At 41.3% G+C, this 22049-nt stretch overlaps 1 protein-coding gene across 2 annotated transcripts in view; it reads right to left on the bottom strand.

Annotated features, from left to right (window-relative positions):
* The window catches only part of TOP2B (DNA topoisomerase II beta), a 129323-nt gene that overhangs the window by 38593 nt on the left and 68681 nt on the right, over positions 1-22049 (bottom strand). For both annotated transcript variants that reach the window (XM_037890409.2, XM_043540916.1), the window contains exons 9-13: positions 11020-11121; positions 10789-10926; positions 8585-8723; positions 6283-6440; positions 5721-5846 (exon numbers count right to left, since the gene is read on the bottom strand). In XM_037890409.2, coding sequence (XP_037746337.1) covers positions 5721-5846; positions 6283-6440; positions 8585-8723; positions 10789-10926; positions 11020-11121 — 663 coding nt within the window. The remainder of the gene's footprint in view (positions 1-5720; positions 5847-6282; positions 6441-8584; positions 8724-10788; positions 10927-11019; positions 11122-22049) is intronic.

Raw genomic sequence — 22049 nt, 5'->3', positions numbered from 1 at the left:
GCATGAGATGGTGTAACATACATGCATTGGCTGAACTAACATTGCTATGAGAAATCTCCCATCAAAGGCACAAGGCAGCATAAGCATACCTACAGTGAAGCATCCACAGGCACACTGCTACAAGAAGCAGCTTCCCTTCCCAATGGAATCCTGTACACTTTCTTGTGGTGAATACACCAAGGGATACATCATTCTCCGGTGACTCAACAAGTTGTGATTAGCCCAATATAAAGCCACAGACTTTCAAATGATGATTGCCTTTCACCATAGCAGTATGTAGTCCCAGATGACTACTGAAACCATTGGTGCACCTAGATTCTCAGGTAGCAGCAACAGACAACTGTCTTTCATCATCTATGACTGGCTGAAAAAATTGCAACTATTCTTCTCTAAACTGCAATAGTCATCCATGCTTTTGTTAATTCCATGCTAGACTACTGAAGTGTAGATTCTTATGTCTATCCTTGAAGTCCACCCAGACGCTTTAGCTGGTAGAAAATGTAGCCTCCCATAATCTGAGACTGATGAGTCACCACAACCATAAAACACCTGTACTGCTATATCTGTGCTGACTTCATATTCACTTCAAGTTGTAATCACAAGTGTTGGTGATAATCTTCAGAACCCAGAGTCATCTGGGACTCAACTTTGACATCACCTTTCATTCTATATCCCATTGCTGCCGTTCACATTAATATGGAAGATTTTGCTTTCAGTTCCAGGTGTCCAGGTGTTAAGCACTTTGGACAAGATTTTCAACAGTATTTAGACATCTAAAGATGCAGATAGGTGACTAATGGGATTTTCTTAGGTGTCTATGAACCTAACTCTCATTGAAATCAATGAGGGGGCACTGGATCAGCGTCCTTGTCGTGCCACCTGCCAGTACCTGACAGTAGTCAGGGAAGCTAATGATCCAACCAGCGAGCCGAATTCCATGAGCACCAGCTCAACGAATCCCGGCACTGTGATCACCAACAACCCGAACATGCAGCCCGGGGACTTCTATGGAGTTGGTCCAGCTCTATGCGTGTTACAACTCAACGTGGAGGGTTTGTCGGCTGCCAAGTGTGATTTACTTGGCATTCTTGCTCATCGACATACTATCGATATCATTTGCTTGCAAGAGACACATGCGGCAACTGCAGAAGTCAGGCGTTACAGTATCGACAGCTTCAACCTGCTGTGCCATGAGGCATATCCAATGCATGGCTGAGCCACATACATTCAGTCCGATACTGCAGATGCCATTCAGCTGATGTCTACTGAATTCTGTGATACCATACAGGTTGGCGGTTTCTGGCTGGCAAATGTATACAAGCCTCTAAGCGTCAGCTGGAACCAACAGGTTCTACCAAGCCTACCACACCCAACTGACTATGTCGGAGACTTACAGCCATCACACAGACTGGAGGTATAAGGAGGCTGACACTGACGGTGAACAACTTGCAGACTGGGCATCTTGAAATGACCTTGCCCTTATCCATGATGCTAAGCAGCGAGATACGTTCCATTCTTCTAGATGGGATCATGACTACTGTCCTGACTTGTGCTGGATCAGTTCAGTTGATGGCCACCCTCAGCCAGCAACATGCCCATCTTGGATAACTTCCTACGCAGCCAACACAGACTGCTGATCCATATCGAGCTTCCAGTTGTCAAGAGTTCCAGAAAGACTTGGTGGAACTTCCGAAAGATACCAGGAAGCGTTGGAGAAGAGTGTGGGGACAAATCAGCCCGGCATATCTCAGTAAATGAGACCTACCGTCCCTTCTGTGTGCTATCTACAAAGCAGCCTGCAGAGCCATCCCATGCGGTTGCCGCCCGGTCTACATCCTGTCTCGACGCAGACAGCACTGCCTTGTTCAAGCAGTATGAGGCATCTGGTGATCCAGATGTCGCTGACCATCTGATCGAATCATTGGACACTGCTTACCAAGCCAGATGGGAGGAGACGACCAAGAGGATGAGCTTTACCCGCTCCAGCCGCAAGTGTTGGAGTCTACTCTGACGCCTTGGAGCAGCACAACAGCCACCTGCATTCTGCCAACCCTCAGTGACACCCAAACAGGTAGCTGGACACCTACTTAAAGTGGCCAGAGAACCTGTGGAGAAACAGGTGCAAAGACAAATGAGGAACGAATGGCGTATGTTTAAACGTGTAAACCAGATCAGATACTAACCACAACCATTCACTGTTAACAGACACTGGGTAGCAGCAAGTGTGGAACAACTGTGGGCTATGACAACATATCTCCAGAATTCCTGAAAAACCTTGGCTCCCATGCTTGACTTTGGCTTGTGAAATTCTTCACAAGGGTCATCAGTGAAGGAAGGCTACCAAAGATATGGCACACCGCAAAAGTCATTGGCCTCCTAAAGCTTGGAAAGGACCCAAGTCAAGCATCAAGCTATCGTCCCATATCATTATTGTCGGTGTGCTTCAAGGCACTGGAACGCTTGGTCCTACCGCACATATTACCCAACATGGAGAGAATTTTGAGCCCTGACCGAGCCGGCTTTCGCCGAAGCCGTAGCACATGCGACCAAGTTCTTGCGCTGACCACATTTGTTGAAAATGGCTTCCAGAGAAACGTGAAAACAGGCGCTGTTTTCATCACTCTAACAGCAGTGTACAATATGGTATGGCACACTGGTCTGCTTGTGAGGGTATCATGGGTCCTGCTACCTTGGGTCACAGGCGTCGTTGAACTGTTCCCCCGCGATAGGCAGTTCAGAGTCCATATGTGGGAGGAGACGAGTGCTTGGCGACGACAGAGCAATGGGTTACCCCAGGGCTCTGTTCTTTCGCCAACCCTGTTCAACCTTTACATCAATGACCTGCCAACAACAAAGTCACGGAAATTCGTTTACGCAGATGACATCTGTTGTGGTACCCAGGCCCAGATGTTCCACGAGCTTGATGCCATCTTAAACCGGGACATGGCAAAGTTAGCCCACTACTATAAGACTTGGCGCCTTCAGCCAAACGTCATAAAAACAGTCTCCAGTTTGTTCCATTTTCATCACACCAGCACAACCTGAAAACTGAATGTTTATCTGAATGGTCAGAAGGTGAAGCATGAAGTAGAACGAGTATATCTAGCTGTGACCTTAGACTGCACACTGAGTTACCATGCCTGCCTGAAGAAGACAGCAGCTAAAGTTAAGACGCGCAACAACCTTCTTAGCACACTGGCAGGTTCGTCATGGGGTGCTCGTGCTCAAACTCTGCGGACATCAGCTCTTGCCACCTCGTATTAGGTGGTGGAGTACTGTGCACCAGTATCGAGCCGATCACCACACACCAAACTGGTGGATACACAGTTACATGCCGCTATGCGTATCATCTCCAGCACCCTGTGTCCAACTCCCATGGCTCCCAGTTCTGAGCAATATTCTCCTCCTCATATCAGACGAGAGGTTGCCACTAGCAAGTTACTGAAGAAAGTAGGTGCCAACTCAAGCCTGCCGCTGCATAATGACCTTTTTAAACCACCGGCTGCACCTCTGCCGTCACTCCACCCATTATGGTCTCATCCACCATGCCAGGATGTTAGGGCGGAAACACTCTGGTGAGAGGAATGGATATCTATTATAATCCCCAGCCAGTCCCTCGTCGCCGACCTCACAAGTTGCCCGCCTGGTTTTGACCTGCCCTGTCGCCAATGGTCTCTGTTAAACAGGTTCTGGACTGGGCAAGGTTTCTGTGCAGCCAACCAGTATTTCTGGGGCCTTCATGACAGCCCTTTGTGCAGCTGTGGCGCAACACAGACGATGACGCACATTGTCAATGAATGCCTGCTGATTAGGTTCAGTGGTGGCCTAGAAGAACTGCATCATGCCACTGAAGATACCATCGCTTGGCTAGACGACTATGCACACACTAAATAAATTGAAATCAAGCAAAAGATTCACTCAGTTGAGGATCCTACCTCTGGAATTTGTTCCCTGCGGCTATCTAACAGACAGATTGTCTCGTAAAACAGCATAATCTAGTTCATATGGCACAAGTTTAAGAATCAAACACTCCTGGATTCTAATCCCCGTTCTATCACTTATTCACTGTGTGGCCTTGGGAAAATAACTAAAGCCTAATTATTCAAAATTGTCTACTTTTGTGTGTATGTCCAACTTTAGACTCTGGAGCCTGATTTTCAGGGCCAATGAGAACCCACAACTAACTTCAATTAGTGTTGTGGTAGTTCAGCACCTTTGACAAAAATCAGATCAGGTGGACTTTTGAAATTTTGGATATCAGCTTCCCCCTCAGTTTCACATCTGTAAAATGGGGATAGTACATAGATACTTCAGAGGGGTATATGAGGATTGTTTGTGAAGTGTTTTCGAAAAGGGAGGTACTAATTATTATCAGTGAATTTCAAAACACAATGTATAAGAAACCTTGTTTGATTTAGTTTGTCTGTGTTTTGTTTTTATTATTCCTAACAAAAGGACACTGGTTTTAATACCAGTCATTTTGGAGAGGATCCATACAATATTTTCCCCTAACATTTATCTCTTTTTTAAAAACGACACTACTAATAGTATATTTACTATCCCCTGAGCCACTTTCTACTGTCATTTCTCCTAAAACTTGGCCTTTGTCCCATTTTTTCCACTCATGCCCCAACATATTTACGTGTGCTAGGTCAGATATGTTCTCATTCACACCAATAGAACAAAGATTTGAAATCAGATGGGTTGCTCTGGTATAGCAAAGCAGAATTTGGTTATCTGTCTGATACCTGTTGTAACCTATACAGTGGTTATAGGGAGTCGGGGAATTTCCTCTTTGACGTGGTCTTGGGAGGGGGAGTGTTAGCTCTCCTTTTTCCACGTCCTTTAGGAGACAGGTCCCTTCCTTTCGGGATAGAGGAGAGGGGTCTGTCGGAAGCTGCCTGCCATGATAGGGTGGCAGGAGAAGTTTGCGAGCCAGTCTGAAATGGGACAGAGGGACTTCTCCATTAGGATGAGCTTCAGTTTAAGATCCCTGGCTTTCCTAGTCTGGGTCTTAAGATTGTGGCAATATGTGCACTTTTGGGGCACGTGAGTTTCCCTCAGGCGCTGGACACACTGTGAGTGTCTGTCAGAAAGCGGAATTGCCTTGCGACAGGAGTGGCAGTGTTTAAAGCCAGACGACCCTGGCATTCTGAGGAAAATAATGTCCCTTAAGGGGACGAAAGGAGAAAAAAGTTTTTGGTCCTTTTTTTTTAAAATGAGGAGAAAAAGAAATAAAAGGTTCTTAACCAACTAAGCTAACTACACTAAACTACTTGACTAATCTAACTAAGCTAAGTCTGAGGCGAGGAAGCGCACTGCTGGAGCTCCGACTCAGACCAAGGATGGGTGTGAAGGAACTGGGGGGCAAGGGGTCCGCACAGCACCAGTTAATTGCCACTGCAGGCCTGAGACGGGGAGAGTGCATGTGCAGCCCAGCCAGGTACTGCTCTCAAAATTCTCCAACTAGAGGCACAGGGCACACAATCACCTAAAGTGGAGCACCCACAGGAACGCCACTCGAAGAAGAAACAGTAGTTATAGGGAAATCATCCCCCCAAAGAACATTAAGCAGTGGGGAGCTTCTCTACACAGACTTGTGCCCTCCTTCTGCAAAGGCTAGGTAAAAGTGATACCTACAAAACTAGCAAAAATGAAAAACCAAAGACTCTAAAATATCTTAGTTTTGTGTTTTTTAAACCTGTATATCTCAAACTAACCTGATCAGTCATGATCATAATCTTTCCATATCTCAGGGATTTTAGAGATTCTGGATCTTCATAGCTTTTCTTGTACTGCAGACCAACTATTTTGATAATGTTGTTGATTTCTGCATTTTCCATAATCTGTGTAAAAAGCAGAGATTCAGCACGGAGTAAAAAAGCACCATGAGTTGATACCTTGATATTTGTATAATATTACATCAGCTATACCAAAACCTCCCCATATTTAAGAGTCTCTTAGTTCAGGTGCTGTTCTTCCTTACCCAATGTTGCCAACTCTTATTATTTTTATCACAACTTTTGCAATATTTTATATATTCTGGAAGCCCCATCTCCAAATGTCATTTTATTAGGTGGGAATCTCAAATTTCAATAAAAAGTAAGTTTCTAGCCCTCACATCTGCTGAGAACCTTTTGAAAATGTGAACTCTGAAAGCTCAAACATCAAATAAAGACACATTAAAAATCATTATTTTTAAAATTCCACAATTTTTAAGCCATTATATACACTGAAGCTGACAAGATTTTTTTAACATTGGGGGTTGGCAGTACTGCTTACCTGCTTGTGAGAAGCTTCCCGAACATTGAGGATTTTACCCCTGAGTGGGAATACCCCATATCTGTCTCGTCCAATGACCCCTAAGCCAGATACAGCTAAAGATTTAGCAGAGTCTCCTTCTGTTAAAATCAACGTGCAGTCCAAAGAATGTTTGCCACCTGGGGAAGGGTGGGAAAGAGGCAGGAAAGAAAGCAAACCAGAAAATATGTTTGTACTAAATTACTGGTTTTCTCCCTAAACCAAAATGATAGATAATTCTTTAATACAGGGTGAATTTCACTCAGAATGTGAGACCGTCCATACCACAGAGCTCCACAGAGGGAGCGAAGCAACCTCCCCACCCACTCCTCCTTTGAGGAGGTCCTCATCCCAGCAATGGGCTGGTGTGGAGGGGAAGATGGATGCAATGGAAGACGGTGGAGGTGTCTCACACAAATCAAGGGACCTAAAACTCCTGCATAAGGAAAACAGAGGAGCACTGGCTGTTATATCTTTGAGTGAATAGCCACTTCTGGGTGGCTGTCTTGCAGCCCTACACTGTCTACAAATGACATACACTTATATATGCATATATACACTAAAGATGGGTTTTTCATCTCCCCACCCATATATCTGCATAATTTTTATACAAGTAACTTCATCTTCCACTGGACCTCATTATGTCTGGTTTTCTCATACATGCAGAATCCCCAAGTCTGGACTGGGTAACCACATGCAAAAGCACACACACATGGAAGCTGCTCAATGGATCGAAGTACCCCCTCTATCTTCTCTGGAAGCAAGCCATAATCCAAGTGTTCTGCCTCCATCTGACAGAATCAGAACACCAAGACAAGAATACTTGTTTGCCTAGGGAAAAGGCTAAGATTTGGGACTTCTCCACAAGCAGTTCTAATTCGTCCTAAAACATTAACGTATTAAAAGAAGATGATTCTCTCTTGTTCCTCCCTCATTGCTAGGGCTGCAGACAGTCTATATATTCATAGGAATCCTTCCTGGAAGGAAAGCCAGATATTAGCTCCACTCTTCTGGAGCCTACTCCATTCTTCAAATACCAATGACCCTCTCAGAGGCTGGAGAAAATGACTAATACTAAACCTCAAAAAAAGGCATATATAACTTCCTCAGAAAAGAGAGAAGTCTTGTGTTCTCCAGATTCCTCACAGTAATATGAGTCTCTCCCCGACTCAGCAGGTTGCCTTTTTGAATTTGATGATTTGAACAGTCGTATTTCAGAAATGAACAAGGCTCTGAAAATTTAAGAAATGGACTTTAAGAGTATGTCTACATTGCAATTAGAAACCGACAGCTGGCCCGTGCCAGCTGACTCAGGCTCATGGGGCTCAGGGTAAGGGGCTGTTTAATTGTGGTGTAGACATTCAGGCTTGGGCTGCAGCACAAGTTCTGGGACACTCCCATCTCGCAGGGTTCTAAAACCTGGGCTCAAACCCGAGCCCTGATGTCACTGCAATTAAACAGTCCCTTAGCCTGAGCCCCAGAAACCGCAGGTTTTTAATTGGGCTGTGGACATATCCTACATTCTCAGAAAACCCCATATGAAAACCCTTAAAATGAAAGTGCTTAAAGAGAGCTACTCCTTTCAAATTCTTAATTTTTTGGATGCTAAAGTGTATGCAAAATGGTTTTCTTCCTGATGCAAAGAGATCAGTTATCAAATTATACTAAATGCGCAAAGGTCAGACTGTTTCTCTGTCCCTAAGATCTCATCCCTACCTAAAAAACACTAATCCCAGGTGATGGAACAGTTTCTTCCCAGGTTTCTGTGGCTAAAAAACTAGAAAATGTTCAGAAAAGATTACAAAGCCTCCTCAGCTGTCTTACATGGTGCTACCTAATCACAATGAATTATTATTTCTATATATTCAGTGAATATTGACATATATTATAAAAAACCTAACAGAATATTGGACACATTACTTATTGTGATGTACCTCTCTAAATAAAAACCAGACCCTAAGTCAGAACTATTAACTCCTTACTGTAAAGCATCTGGTAGTCTTAGCATCAGACTGACAGCTACAACACTAAAGGGTTCACCTTTCTTTCACTGATCATTAAAAATTTGCATAGAGAAGTATGCAGTTCAAGATGATAAAGTCTGAACAGAAATATACTTTGAATAGTTTGAACAGAAATATATCATTAACATAACAATAAACTATCTTAAACTTGTGTACAACAGATTTAGAGCTTCTAACAGTGATTTAACAATTGTTGATAAAATTAAAGATATAAACATAATAAACTTCTTGGCATGAAGTAATCATATTAAACCTCTTACCAGCATCATTAGCATCATCTAGTTTTGGAATGCCCTTGATTTTACTGTGCTTCACTGATGAACATTTTTTGTTCAGCTGAGTCTGTGCCTTGAATTTGACCCAGTTCAGAATACTCTCTACGATACCACAATTAGAGGCCTATAAATGATAGATTAGAGTTGTGCATGAGCACAGAAGTAGAGCTTCACACACTAACTTAAAATAATACAGTAAAATGTAAGAATCCAATCTAAGATCCATCAGTGGTTTTCAAATTCCCCTAAACAATTTCAAAAAAGCATGATTAAAAAAATATTCAAGCAACTAACACTATATGTACATTAGCATCCAAACAACCCCCAACCTACCCTATGTATTCCTTTCTTTTCTTTTATATCCCCCACATGTTTGTTATTATGCTTCTCCCTAATTCCTGCTTCCCTTCCCCACGTCTTTATTAGTATTTTGTCTAGTAGTTCTCTATTAAATTGTAAACTTTTAAAGTAAGGGACCTGTCTTATACTAGGTTTATGAAATGCATAGCACATTTTAGGTACCATGATCCTGATTCTATTTACACCAAGGCCAGTTTACACCTCTCCGGCAGTGAGCTACATTTACACTCACTTTAAAGACCTCTTTATATGTTCAGAATGGTATAAAATGGCCTGAGTATAAATGATAATTGGGTCCTATATCAGCAAACCACCAGAACTCTACCCAGGAATTCTGTACCAATGCAAGACAAATTTATGCAGCATGAGTAACACATTTCTATAGCAAATATTTCCACATAGTAACTAGTTGTAGAGATAATTTCACGTCAAAAGAAACCACCACTGGAGGCAAATACCACGTGCTTTGGCTTTTCACTATTCCCTCGTCATAAAAAATTCACTGGTTAGCGATTTCACTGCACATTTAATACCCTTAAATATAAAATGCACACTTCTAGCAAAGAGTACACACACTTCAAATAAAAAAAATACTGCCAGAAATGGAAAAGACATAATAAAGTGCAATTTTGGAGGTTGCATCCAGTCTCACATTATTATGATTTGTTGCTTTTCCCTTACGTACTAAAAGGTTAGAAAAATGCGGCTGATTCCATGTGATGAAACTAGGTGTTTTTTTTTTTAATTTGTTATTAAGGCAAAGTTATAAAAAAAATCTTAACATACTACGTTGTATATTACCTATTCAACATCAAGTTAATCTTCAAAGAACCTGGCTAATGATTCTGGCCTGCTGGGTGGGAGGCCTTCCTCCTCTGAATTTGATAAAAAAAAAGGTAGCCAAATTTCTAAATACCTTCTTCTTTTTGGAGCTTCTCTTGTGTACACACTTGGCTATGGTATAGTTTAACACAGAATGATATAGTTTAATACTGTCCTTGTAATGGAAAAGCTTTCACAACAAGTCTGGAACTAGTATTTTAAGACCAAGAGGTTGCATTTTTTTATTTATTCAGTGTAAATCTGTTTGATGTTAGGAGTACAAGCTGTAAATCTCCTACTCACATGTTGCTACATTTCCATTTAGGTTACTGGCACTAAAGAGGACGCAGTTGAATGAATTCTGGCTGAAATTTAATTCTACTTTTTCTTATTTAATAGAGCCTTATAAAGAGGCACCGGTGAGGGGGAACCTACATTTACACCAGTGCATCTGTTTAAAAAGGCTTTACCTGAACTGTCTGAATTAAAACATAAACCCGTATTTTCAAATTATATTACTGGAGGAGAGTATATATTTTTGAATGGCATATTAATAGTTATATGTTACTTGATTCACAGAAGAAAAGACAAGTTCTTCTATGCACCCTTTGCTAAATAGCATAAGACACATTTTAAAGGACAAATTAGCGAAGATAATAATCCTCCACTCAAAAGGTACTGTTACAACCAAAATTTGAAAATGCCTGTCTTTGTATTAGAAATTTACTAGCATAAATAGTATGTAATCTACCATAGGCGGGTGAGCCAGGGAAATGAAATCCACATGCAAATTGGGCAAGGGCACAGTGCAGCCTATTGCCTCCACTACTCAGACTAGAAGGGCAGCAGAAATCCCTCCATGCCATTTGCAGTTTGTTGAAGTCTCTGGATTCATAAAAATGCAGATTCTATAACCCAATTAATCTTGTACTTCATTTGGGAGCACATGAAAACCTGATCCAGCATGGAATTCCTGTGTTCCCATCATAAAATCATATCATACTTACTGCTTTGAAAAATTTCTCTGATAACTGGCACTTGGACCCAAAACTTTTAGGCTGAAGGGTCATGTTTTCCTTTGTCTGAGAATCAAAAGTTGGATTTTCAATCAGGCAATTCACAAAAACCCATATATGATTCTTCACCTGTTGAAAAAACAGAGAAATCAATTCACTTATCAAAACTGTTGCCTCCATTGTTTTTCAGTATTTGTTTTTAATATACATGAAACTACTTGCCTGAAATGGTTTCACTGAAACTCCAGCTTTGTTTTTCTTCTTCACCACCTCTATCAATTTACCAACAATCTGATCCACTACATAATCAACATGCCTACCACCCTTAATGAAAAAAAAAAAGAAAAAGAAAACCACTGAAATTCCAAACATCTTGCAATTGTGTTACCAAAAATTACTGTATTCATGTTGAGGTTGAATAAACTATATACAGTATGCCATCACTTATTCAAGAATATTTATCATTATATTATAACGTAATGCTAGAAAAATTAGTTTAAAGCTTTTATTATACCATATAGTAGTCATCATCTGTGTGGATGCACAGATGCAGTCTAAGGCAAAAGGAGTTTTATCTTTTGCACACTCTGCGCAATGGCAGTCCACAAATATAATCCATGACTTCACAATATAGGAGCATGCATGCCATCCCTGTTTGCCTGACAGCTCTGAAGACAGCTCAGAGACCCTGAAGATCAGTAATGGTATATACAACTCCACATGACCCTCAGCAGGGACCTTTGCCTAACAGGCAAAACTGGTTTTAGCATATGTTAACACAAGCATGAGAGTGTGTGTTCTTTCTCATCAAGTCAAATTCTTCTCATTGCAGGGATTTAGGCCCAGATCCACAAAGGCAGTTAAGCTCCTAACTTCTACTGAAACTTTTGTAGATCCAGGCCTGAGTGTATAAAATCTGGCCTGCACGTGCATCCTCAGATTTACACCATCCATCACTATCCCTTCCTTCACCTGTGCAATCCATCTCTGTTTTTCTTAGCAGAACTTCTAAAACACTCCTGAAAAACACTGACAGCTATTTGTGTGCTGCTAATTTGAAGCAAAACCTTTTCCTTGCTACTCTGTGCCTTATATTAGTACTTACGAGGAGGAGCAGACGAGTAATGACCTAGCAGAGGATCCAAGAAACATCCCACCAGCACAGAGCAGGAGGACTTGGGGAAGATCAGCAGCCTTCTTACCACTGCTCAGGCGCTACATGCACTCCTTATTCAATGTCTGCTGCTATGACACCATAGACTCAGGGGTAGAGTTACTATATTTGAACATTCAAAAAAAGAGGACACTCCAGGGGGGCTTGGGGGGAGTATTTGCTCACGCCCCCCATCCCCAACTCACCCCTTCCCCCGCCCCCATTCCAACCCCATCCCCAAAGTCCCCACCCCAACTCCGCCCCCTCCCTGCCCCATTGAACCCCTTCCCCAAATCCCCGCCCCAGCCCCGCCCCCTCCCCTGAGCACGCCGCATTCCCCCTCTTCCCCCCTCCCTCCCAGCTGTGTGAATCAGCTGTTTTGCGGTACAAGCGCTGGGAGCTAGGGGGAAAAAGCGGGCACTCTCTTGAGTGATCAACATTCACTTTCTTTCTCAAATGATCAACATTCACTCTCTTTCTTGAATGATCAACCTTTCTTTGGGAAAAAATAATAATGGCAAAATCCTGGACGTTTTTAGATATTTAAAAATTCCTCCCGAACGACGATTTAAGAACCAAAAAGCCGGACATGTCGGGAAAATACGGACGTATGGTAACCCCACACAGGGGGGCATATACCTCACCATATCACAAAAGCCAGCTGACTTACCCGCTCTTGGGACAATGGAGCAGTTAATTTTGGGTGCATTAGCATGCAGCCATTTGTCTAGCACTCAATAGCAGTCTGTTGGAATCCTGTCCATATACTGCCTGGATGCAGGAGAAAAGGAAAGTGGTTCTCTGTACCCTCTACCCCATCCAAACACATCAATGCAAGACCAAACAGGATTTTTTCTTTATTCCACCACAAAAGCTGAGAGTGCAGAATCCACAATGCCTGTCAGCTCCCCCCTGTCCACAAATGGTAGCTCACAAAGCTTGTTCTTCTTCCTTATAGAGAATTCTTCAATTAGCTACTCTGTCTTCAGATGGGCCAGAATTATTATTTTACATTAATGAACTGAGACAACGTATTTAACTCCCAACTAAGATTTCTACCTTCCAACACTGGTACAACGGAAACTGAATATAGGACACCATCTACAAACCCTAAACTTCGGAGAAGTTTCAAACAGAAAGAAATACTCAGCTACCATTTGTATATCACTAAATAACTGTATACTGTACCTACTAAAAAAAAAACAAATCTATAAGATGTAGGATCAGACACACCCATTTGGAATTAAACTGGTTAGGGATATAAAGGCAATTCACACAAGCTTTATGCAGGAAAAAAAAATCAAATTACACCCTAATAGTGATTGTCCTTAAAAGAGGCACATGAAAGAATATGACAGATATAAGATATATACTAAAAATAGATAACTATAATTAAAATAAAACCACCACAAAGAGAGAGGCAGTAAAAAAATGTTCTTATCCATCAGGTAAGAAAAACTGTCCATTATCTGGGAGAACAAATTTAGTCTGTTGTTAGATGGGTTCTACATGTTCTCTTAACACAGTAGGACAGAATTATTTTACCAAACACTGCATGTGCAGCAACATATGTATTTATTCTATTTCAGATAACGTCTAATTAAAGCATGCGTGGAGGACCACACAGGAGCTCTGCAGATCTGTTCTAGGAAAATATTGCCTCAGCCCTACTCCCAACAGCGAGCCCTAACCCTTGTAAGCATCACAGTACCAGAGGTACTGCTTATGGCATGCAGTACATGCAGGCACGCATCCTGCAGGTCTGCAATAGTAAATAGTTCCCTGAGACAATAGTTAGTATGACTGATCAAACTGATGGTGATGAATCTGTTTAAACAGTTCAAGTCCGAGGTAGGACAATCTCCCCATAGAGTGAATGGGAATCTTTATCTAGGAAGAACATCACTCTTCTTATGGCAAAGAGGTGCTGGGCTATTTTTCATGCCTGGATATCTTTCTGGGAGTTGTGAGGAGGGATTGGAGAATGGGGAAGCTCGTAGAAGTATGTAGTAACCATCTGCAACAACCAATATTCTCTATAATAACGAGCCTGTACTTTGCAGCCTTGCAGGATGATCCTCTCATCTTGTAGGTATGGTAAATCTCTTATTTCCATTGCTCATAAAAGGGGATGAATACCTGAAGTAGGTTTGGGAAAGAGTAAAACCTGCAGGTTGAGGCTTCCATCCCCCCACCCATTAAATGGAGGTCATGAGAGATTTTATTCTTTAAGGCTTAAGTGCTTGATTTAAGGGTTCCCCAAACAGATGTCTGCTGCCATAGGGAAGTTGTATTTTGCTGAAAATTCTCCTCCAGATCAGGATCTCTGTCTAAGTGCACTGTAGGCTAGAATTAGCATAGCCTCTAATCTAGTTGAACCTGACAGATTCATGCAGTACCGGTCCCAGAATATTAGAGAGACAAGGTGGATGAGGTAATATATTTTACTGGACCAATTTCTGTTGGTGAGAGAGAAAAGCTTTCAAGCCATACAGAGCTCCCTGAAGAGCTCCATGTGTCCCGAAAGCGTGTCTCTCTCACCAACAGAAATTGGTCCAATAAAAGATTTTACCTCAACCACCTTGTCTTTTTAATAGATTCATGGTAGCCATTGTCCAAATATTCTGACATCTTATCTAACAATATGAAAATCCTTCTAGGAGGGTGGGAGAGGAGACTTTTATATAGTATTGAAAAGCTGGTGAACAGAAACCTTCAGCCAAGAATAGAATTTATGGAAGCACTTCAAAAGGCCATTTGATGCCAATCTTTATCAGGAGAGAGCATATCTTCATCTTTTCAATAACTAAACTGTAGAATTATATTCTTGTTGATTTGTTTAGAGTTTGCTCCAGGTTCCCTTGTCTTGGATTTATGATTGTTTGGGTTAGACAAACTGCTGGAAAATTCTGGAAGGACAGCTGTAAAGTTTTTTTACAAACTAAGAAATATAAAAGCCAGGAGGACCAAAAAAGAATAACCCAAAAGAGGGGCTCAGCTTGGCTGCTCTGTGTCTTTGCTTCTGTTGGATTTGTATTGTGAATGTCTTTTTTCTTTTTTTTATTTTACACCCCAAATTGTAGGTGTCAAGCCCATTGAATCTCAGGCCATAGTGTTTCTTGGATGTTGGCACCGTATCTCAACTGGTTCCAGGATTTAGTTTTGCCTCCTCACCCGACACTGTCTTCACTAGTTCCTATCACTAAGAGAGAGAGGAAACTTCATTAAGCCTTGAGCCTATGTTTCCAAACCACGCCTTCCAACTTGTCCTAAACAACTTGGACCAGAGACTGCCTCCCTGAGGAGAAATCCATGACTTCATCCTGAAGCTGACAGTAGTCAACCAAAACTGTAGAGGAGGATCTATTCTTTTCCTTTTCCCTTCTTATATCTTTTTTTGTATGTATTTGTTTGTCTGAATTTGTTGGGAAAATTACTAAACAAAATTCTTACTTTCATAAGTAACATTCTATCATTTAAAGAAAACAAGTTAAAACAATGCTGGTTTTGTAACTTGCAATTTTTTTGGACACTTAGGGTAACAACGTAGAAGTGTTAACAACCAAGACCATTAAAAAGAATCCTAGCACACCATGCTAGCTGTGGGGTATAAAAATAATATTTAAATAATTCTTATCACTATGCCAGGTGAAATTAGAATAAAGTACAACCCACATATCAACATTTGTTTCTGTACAGTTAGGAAAAGGGAACAGCATCATCTGGCTGGTTCTCAAACTTATATAACAGCTCTGCCTCATCTGAGGAAAGAAGGATTAGCTTCAGCAAGTAAATAATACTTCAGAATAAGAGATAAATCTTGAAGTGCAAAACACCAAAGCTAATCACCAAGTTCATCCTGAAGGTTTCACAGAAGTCAGGTTCAGAGAAGTATATCTGTCAAACCGATTGGAGAGAAATGAAGAGTAACTGAAAGGACAGAAATCAAACTCCTCTGCATCAACTGTTTGCAGTTTGTTTAAAGGCTCAGTATCAGACTGGAGAGAAGAAGGAGGACAACTTAGCCCTGATTGGTGGGTCTGAAGAAGCTTAATACTGGCCGTCTCTTTAATTTATTTTTAGCTTTCCAATTATCCAGCTAAACTCTGGCAGGTACAAACTCATTGGTCAAAAGAACACAAGTCTGGGAGAAAAGGGGAGACTTCATTCATACCTCAACGTCTGAATATGTTTTAAAGGTCTCTGGAGCACGCCTAGGGCTCTTCAACTGCTGAGCTGATCCTCTCCAGTTGCCATTGTGGCTAAGAGGCTCATCATTACCTCAAACACTATCAACAACCACAATGATTACAAAGTTTCGTACAAGAAGCAGAGAGACTACATCACACAATAGCACCCCTCAAGGCATTTACTGATTTTCTTATTAGCATTCCGCAATTTTTCAATCATTTAAGTGGGTCACAGGCCTAACTAAAATCAGAGTAAGTGAGGCAAAAATGAACGTTTAGAAATGAAGAATGAGAGCAAAACATTCATGCTGTTTACTCTCCGCAAAACAGTGTATAACTAAGAAAGCTGACAGGAGTCTTGAGACAATCTCTACTGGTGCTCCAAAACTGTATGCCTGGTCAAGGCTGTGTTAAACAAAACCCCATCTAGACAGAGAAGAACTTTGTCTACTTGGAAAAATTCTTTACCAAAAGCACTGAAACAGATAAAACATATAGCAATGTCTTTAAAATCAAGGGGGTGAGGTGGGGATGAAAGTTGAATCTAAAATGTGAATACAAGAACTTTTAAAAATAAATATTTTGGTTTAGTACTACTTGATCATAATTCACATAAAAAAATGTGTTTGAATATAGTGATTGTGAAATTTTCCACGCTGACAATACTATAGATTGAAATCCTCAGTTATTACAAAAAAGGTGCAAAGAAAGCAGAAATGTAAGCTTCCCTTCTGCAGCTGACTAATGTGCCTCTAACTCAGTGCCCACTAACTTTGTCAGGGTGAATCATCTCTATTGTAGCTATGTACAACAACAGATATTCGGTGTTTTGTAACATACTAAATCAAGGTCCCTACCTCAAAGAGTTTACAATCTAACAGACATTAAAATAAATAAAACAGTTAAGTTGTATAGAGACATCATTGATGAGTAGACCAATGAAAGCACACTTTCCTGCTTCAAAGAACACAGGGAATTTGACTGTAACATTTAAAACACAGGAAGTCAGTGACGGGATTGGAGAAGGGGTAATGTAACGCCCCTACTCTACTTGCACTACGTTGATGACATCTTCATCATCTGGACCCCTGGGAAGGAGGCCCTTGAGGAATTCCACCAGGATTTCAACAATTTCCACCCCACTATCAACCTCAGCCTGGACCAGTCCACACAAGAGGTCCACTTCCTAGACACTACAGTGCTAATAAGCGATGGTCACATAAACACCGCCCTATACCGGAAACCTACTGACCACTATACTTACTACATGCCTACAGCTTTCATCCAAAAACACATCACGTGATCCTGCACTTAGGACGGAAGAATCCAATGTACCGCTACAGACTAGGGACCGAATGGCTAGGCAGCAGTTCTGCAGAAAAGGACCTAGGGGTGACAGTGGACGAGAAGCTGGATATAAGTCAACAGTGTGCCCTTGTTGCCAAGAAGGCCAATGGCATTTTGGGATGTATAAGTAGGGGCACAGCCAGCAGATCGAGGGACGTGATCGTTCCCCTCTATTCGACATTGGAGAGGCCTCATCTGGAGTACTGTGTCCAGTTTTGGGCCCCACACTACAAGAAGGATGTGGATAAATTGGAGAGAGTCCAGCGAAGGGCAACAAAAATGATTAGGGGTCTGGAACACATAACTTATGGGGAGAGGCTGAGGGAACCGGGATTGTTTAGTCTGCAGAAGAGAAGAATGAGGGGGGATTTGATAGCTACTTTCAACTACCTGAAAGGTGGTTCCAAAGAGGATGGTTCTAGACTATTCTCAGTGGTAGAAGATGACAGGACAAGGAGTAATGGTCTCAAGTTGCAGTGGGGGAGGTTTAGGTTGGATACTAGGAAAAACTTTTTCACTAGGAGGGTGGTGAAACACTGGAATGCATTACCTCGGGAGGTGGTAGAATCTCCTTCCTTAGAAGTTTTTAAGGTCAGGCTTGACAAAGCCCTGGCTGGGATGATTTGATTGGGGATTGGTCCTGCTTTGAGCAGGGGGTTGGACTAGATGACCTCCTGAGGTCCCTTCCAACCCTGATATTCTATGATTCTATCCATTGTCTACAGCCAAGCTCTAAGATACAACCTCATCTGCTCCGATCCCTCAGACAGAGACGAACACCTATAGGATCTCTATCAAGTGTTCTTGAAACTACAGTACCCATCTGCTGAAGTGAAGAAACGGATTGACAGAGCCAGAAGGGTACCCAGAAGTCACCTACTACAAGACAGGCCCAACAAAGAAAGTAACAGAACACCACTAGCCATCATCTACAGCCCCTAATTAAAACCTCTCCAACGCATCATCAAGGATCTACAACCTATCCTGAAGGACGATCCCTCACTCTCACAGACCTTGGGAGACAGGCCAATCCTCGCTTACAGACAGCCCCCAACCTGAAGCAAATACTCACCAGCAACTACACACCACACAACAGGAACCAAACCCTGCAACAAACCCTGGTGCCAACTCTGTCCACATATCTATTCAAAGGACACCATCACAGGACCTAACCACATCAGCCACACCATGAGGGGCTCGTTCACCTGCACATCTACCAATATAATATATGCCATCATGTGCCAGTAACGCCCCTCTGCCACGTACATTGGCCAAACCGGACAGTCTCTACACAAAATAATAAACGGACACAAATCTGACATCAGGAATCATACATTCAAAAACCAGTAGGAGAACACTTCAATCTCCCTGGTCACCAAATAACAGACCTAAAAGTGGCAATTCTTCAACAAAAAAACTGCAAAAACAGACTCCAACATGAAACTGCAGAACTGGAATTAATTTGCAAACTGGACACCATCAAATTAGGCCTGAATAAAGACTGGGAGTGGCTGGGTCATTACAAAATCTAATTTCCCCCTACTTTTACTCACACCTTCTTATCAAACTGTTTGAAATGGGCCATTCTCATTACCACTACAAAAGTGATTTTTCCTCCCTTGGTATCCTACTGTTAATTGAATTGTCTCGTTAGACTGACCTCCCAATTGGTAAGGCAACTCCCATCTTTTCATGGGCTGTGTATTTATACCTGCTACTGTATTTTCCACTCCATGCATCTGATGAAGTGGGTTCTAGCTCACGGAAGCTTATGCCCAAATAAATTTGTTAGTCTCTAAGGTGCCACAAGGACTCCTCATTGTTTTTGCTAATACAGACTAATATGGCTACCACCCTGAAAGAAATAGTAGCTGTGTTTTGAAAGTACTGTAGGGGAAAGAAATTAAAAGAAAGAAGGCGACAGAAGAGAAGGGTACAGTAACAATGGCAAGAAATGACTAAGGAGTGACCAAAGGTTTTACTATAAGGGATGGACGTTGATGATATCAGAGAAAGAAATGGCTGGATTTAGTGTGAGACAAGATACGGTGGAAGATGATAGGTCAGTATCCATTCCCATTCAGTCCTTGATCTCTGCTGAAACTGCAGGTAACTGTTTCAATTAGTTCCACTACTCAGTCTGGACCTTTTGATATGAACACCTGAACTGAACTGAGGCCACCAAACTCACTCAACAGAGACTCACAGAGGTCATAAAACAGAGAGGTCATAAAACAGCCATAAGACGATAATGACTTTTGGTCATTACTAAACTGGGCTGGCAACCTAGATGTCAAGGAATCTATATACTTTACCAATCCTCTGGGCCATCTAGTTCCCCTTTCATTTTATATGATAATTTATCTCAGGAGAAGTAGGAACACAGAAATTTGAAATGTGTACTCTATTTGACAAGATTCTGTAAAAGAGAAGAGTAATGGGAACATTTACTCTAAGACTATGCCTACACTTGAAGATGGGGGTATGATTCCCAGCTTGAGGAGACATACTCATGCTACCAGTCAGAGCTAGCATACTAAAAACAGAATGTAGCTGCATCAGTCTGAGCAGTGGGAGGGGCAAGCCATCCCAAGTACATACGCAGAGTCTCAGAATAGCATGCACACTGGGTGTCTAACCTTTCCCACTGCTCGTGCTATCTCAGTTACATTCTATTTACATACATGCTAGCTCAATGAGAACTAGTGCGAATATGTCTCCTAAAGCTGGGAATCACACCCTCAACTTCAAGTGCAGACATACCCTAAGGCTCCAATCCTGCCGTCAGGCAGATTGCTGCATCCATTCAGAGCCTCTCAACTTAAACAGTAACATGACCCAAGCATACTTTTCAAAAAGTAATAGTGATTTTTTTAAAAAAAAATCTATCCATTATTTATTTCTTTATAAAATACTAGACTCCAGTTTTATTCACAGTAAGAAAGTACTACCTCTCTAACAATGCAGGATAGTTTAATTTATCTGAAATTTAACTGAATTTTAAATTTGTGCTCTGATATTTTAAGGAAAGAAAGCCATAATACATTTTTCAGTCTGTAAAAAGAACTATTTATGACAAATGTCTACTGACCTCTATATTCAAAATGTCCATAAAACATTGGCAGAACAATTTTTTTAAAAAAAGTATTTAACTAGTTTTGTTACAGTTTTACTCACCACATCACTATAGTTCAGACTGTGTCAATATCTCTATTATAAATCCTATTTCAAATGTTTATAGCTAGGTTATAAAAATCTGTTTTTACCACTTTTAATATTTTGTAAAAATTGTAGTTGTTGATATATCAAAAAATTATAACTACTTACCTGAAATTCTTGGTCTCAGAAGATAATAGTTACAATAGTTCCCCACTCTTGGGTCCATTCCTAGTGCGCATAATTGAGTGAGGGATGTTGAGAGCTCGAAGTTAGGAGCCTTTAAACCATCTCACCAGTAGGTGGCATACTTACCCAATAACTTACAGCCTGTAACTGCCCCAACTGTCAGTACACTTTAATGAAAGTTCACAAGACTGAAAAGCTGGCTCTATCTTGCAACTCTGAGGGGATGTGGAGGGATAACTATTATAACTACCACCTTCTGAGAAAGATAATTACAAGCACATAATTTTCTTTTCCCGAAAGGTAAGTGTTATAATTTAACCCCGCTCTTGGACACTCAAGGCTGCAGGGATGTGTCCAATAAAATGGTAACTGGTCAGTTCCTACACTGTGGCCCGGTCTACACTTAAAAGTTAGGTCAACATAGCTATGGCCCTGAGTACCATAGTTATGCTGATCTAACCCCTGGCGTAGACATGGCTATGTTGATGGAAGATTCTTCCGTCAACCTTGCTACCGCCACTCAGAGAGTTAGATTACCTAGAGCAATGGAAACCCCCTTTTGTTGCTGTAGGAAGTATCTACAGCTACAGTATAGCTGTAGTGCTGTAGCTACAACACCACCGAACATGTAGACATGGCCTAAAAGTACCATTAGCAGCCACCATACCCAGTATTTTGTGGCAAACTAGACCTAAATTCTAAGGAAAGGCCAACAGTTTGCGTGGCAAACTGAAATTTCTATAACTTATATAAATGAATTGCAAAAGTGGAGGTTTTCTATGAATTAGATATGTAAATACAATTGTTACAGGATCCCTTGTGGTCTTCATTTTTCTATTAATATTAAATTCAATTTATTTTAAACTGTCACCAATTTCTAATTTTCAATATGCAAGGTCTGGGCCATTGGTTGGATAACAACTGAGACTTTGATGATCTAAGAAGCTGTGGAAGATGGAATTCATCTCCTCCTCTCTTGTGGATGGGGTTAACATGTTATTTTAAATTCTGGGAGGGCCTTGAATTTCTCACTACCAACACCAACGAATCTTAACAGCACACAGAAGAGTCCCTGCACCCTCCCTTAAATTCACAGCATCTTTATTAGAATGTTTCTGCTAAAATGATCAGTAGTGAAACATTAACATATTTAAAATCATCATTTGACTTCAGAGCTAACAACTGAACTGATTAATACAGTTTATACCTCTATTACA

This window comes from Chelonia mydas, chromosome 2 (assembly GCF_015237465.2).
Source record: "Chelonia mydas isolate rCheMyd1 chromosome 2, rCheMyd1.pri.v2, whole genome shotgun sequence".
In the NCBI taxonomy this organism is placed as follows: Eukaryota; Metazoa; Chordata; order Testudines; family Cheloniidae; genus Chelonia; species Chelonia mydas.
Note: the sequence above shows the minus strand (reverse complement) of the source record. Positions and strands in the feature narration are given on the sequence as shown.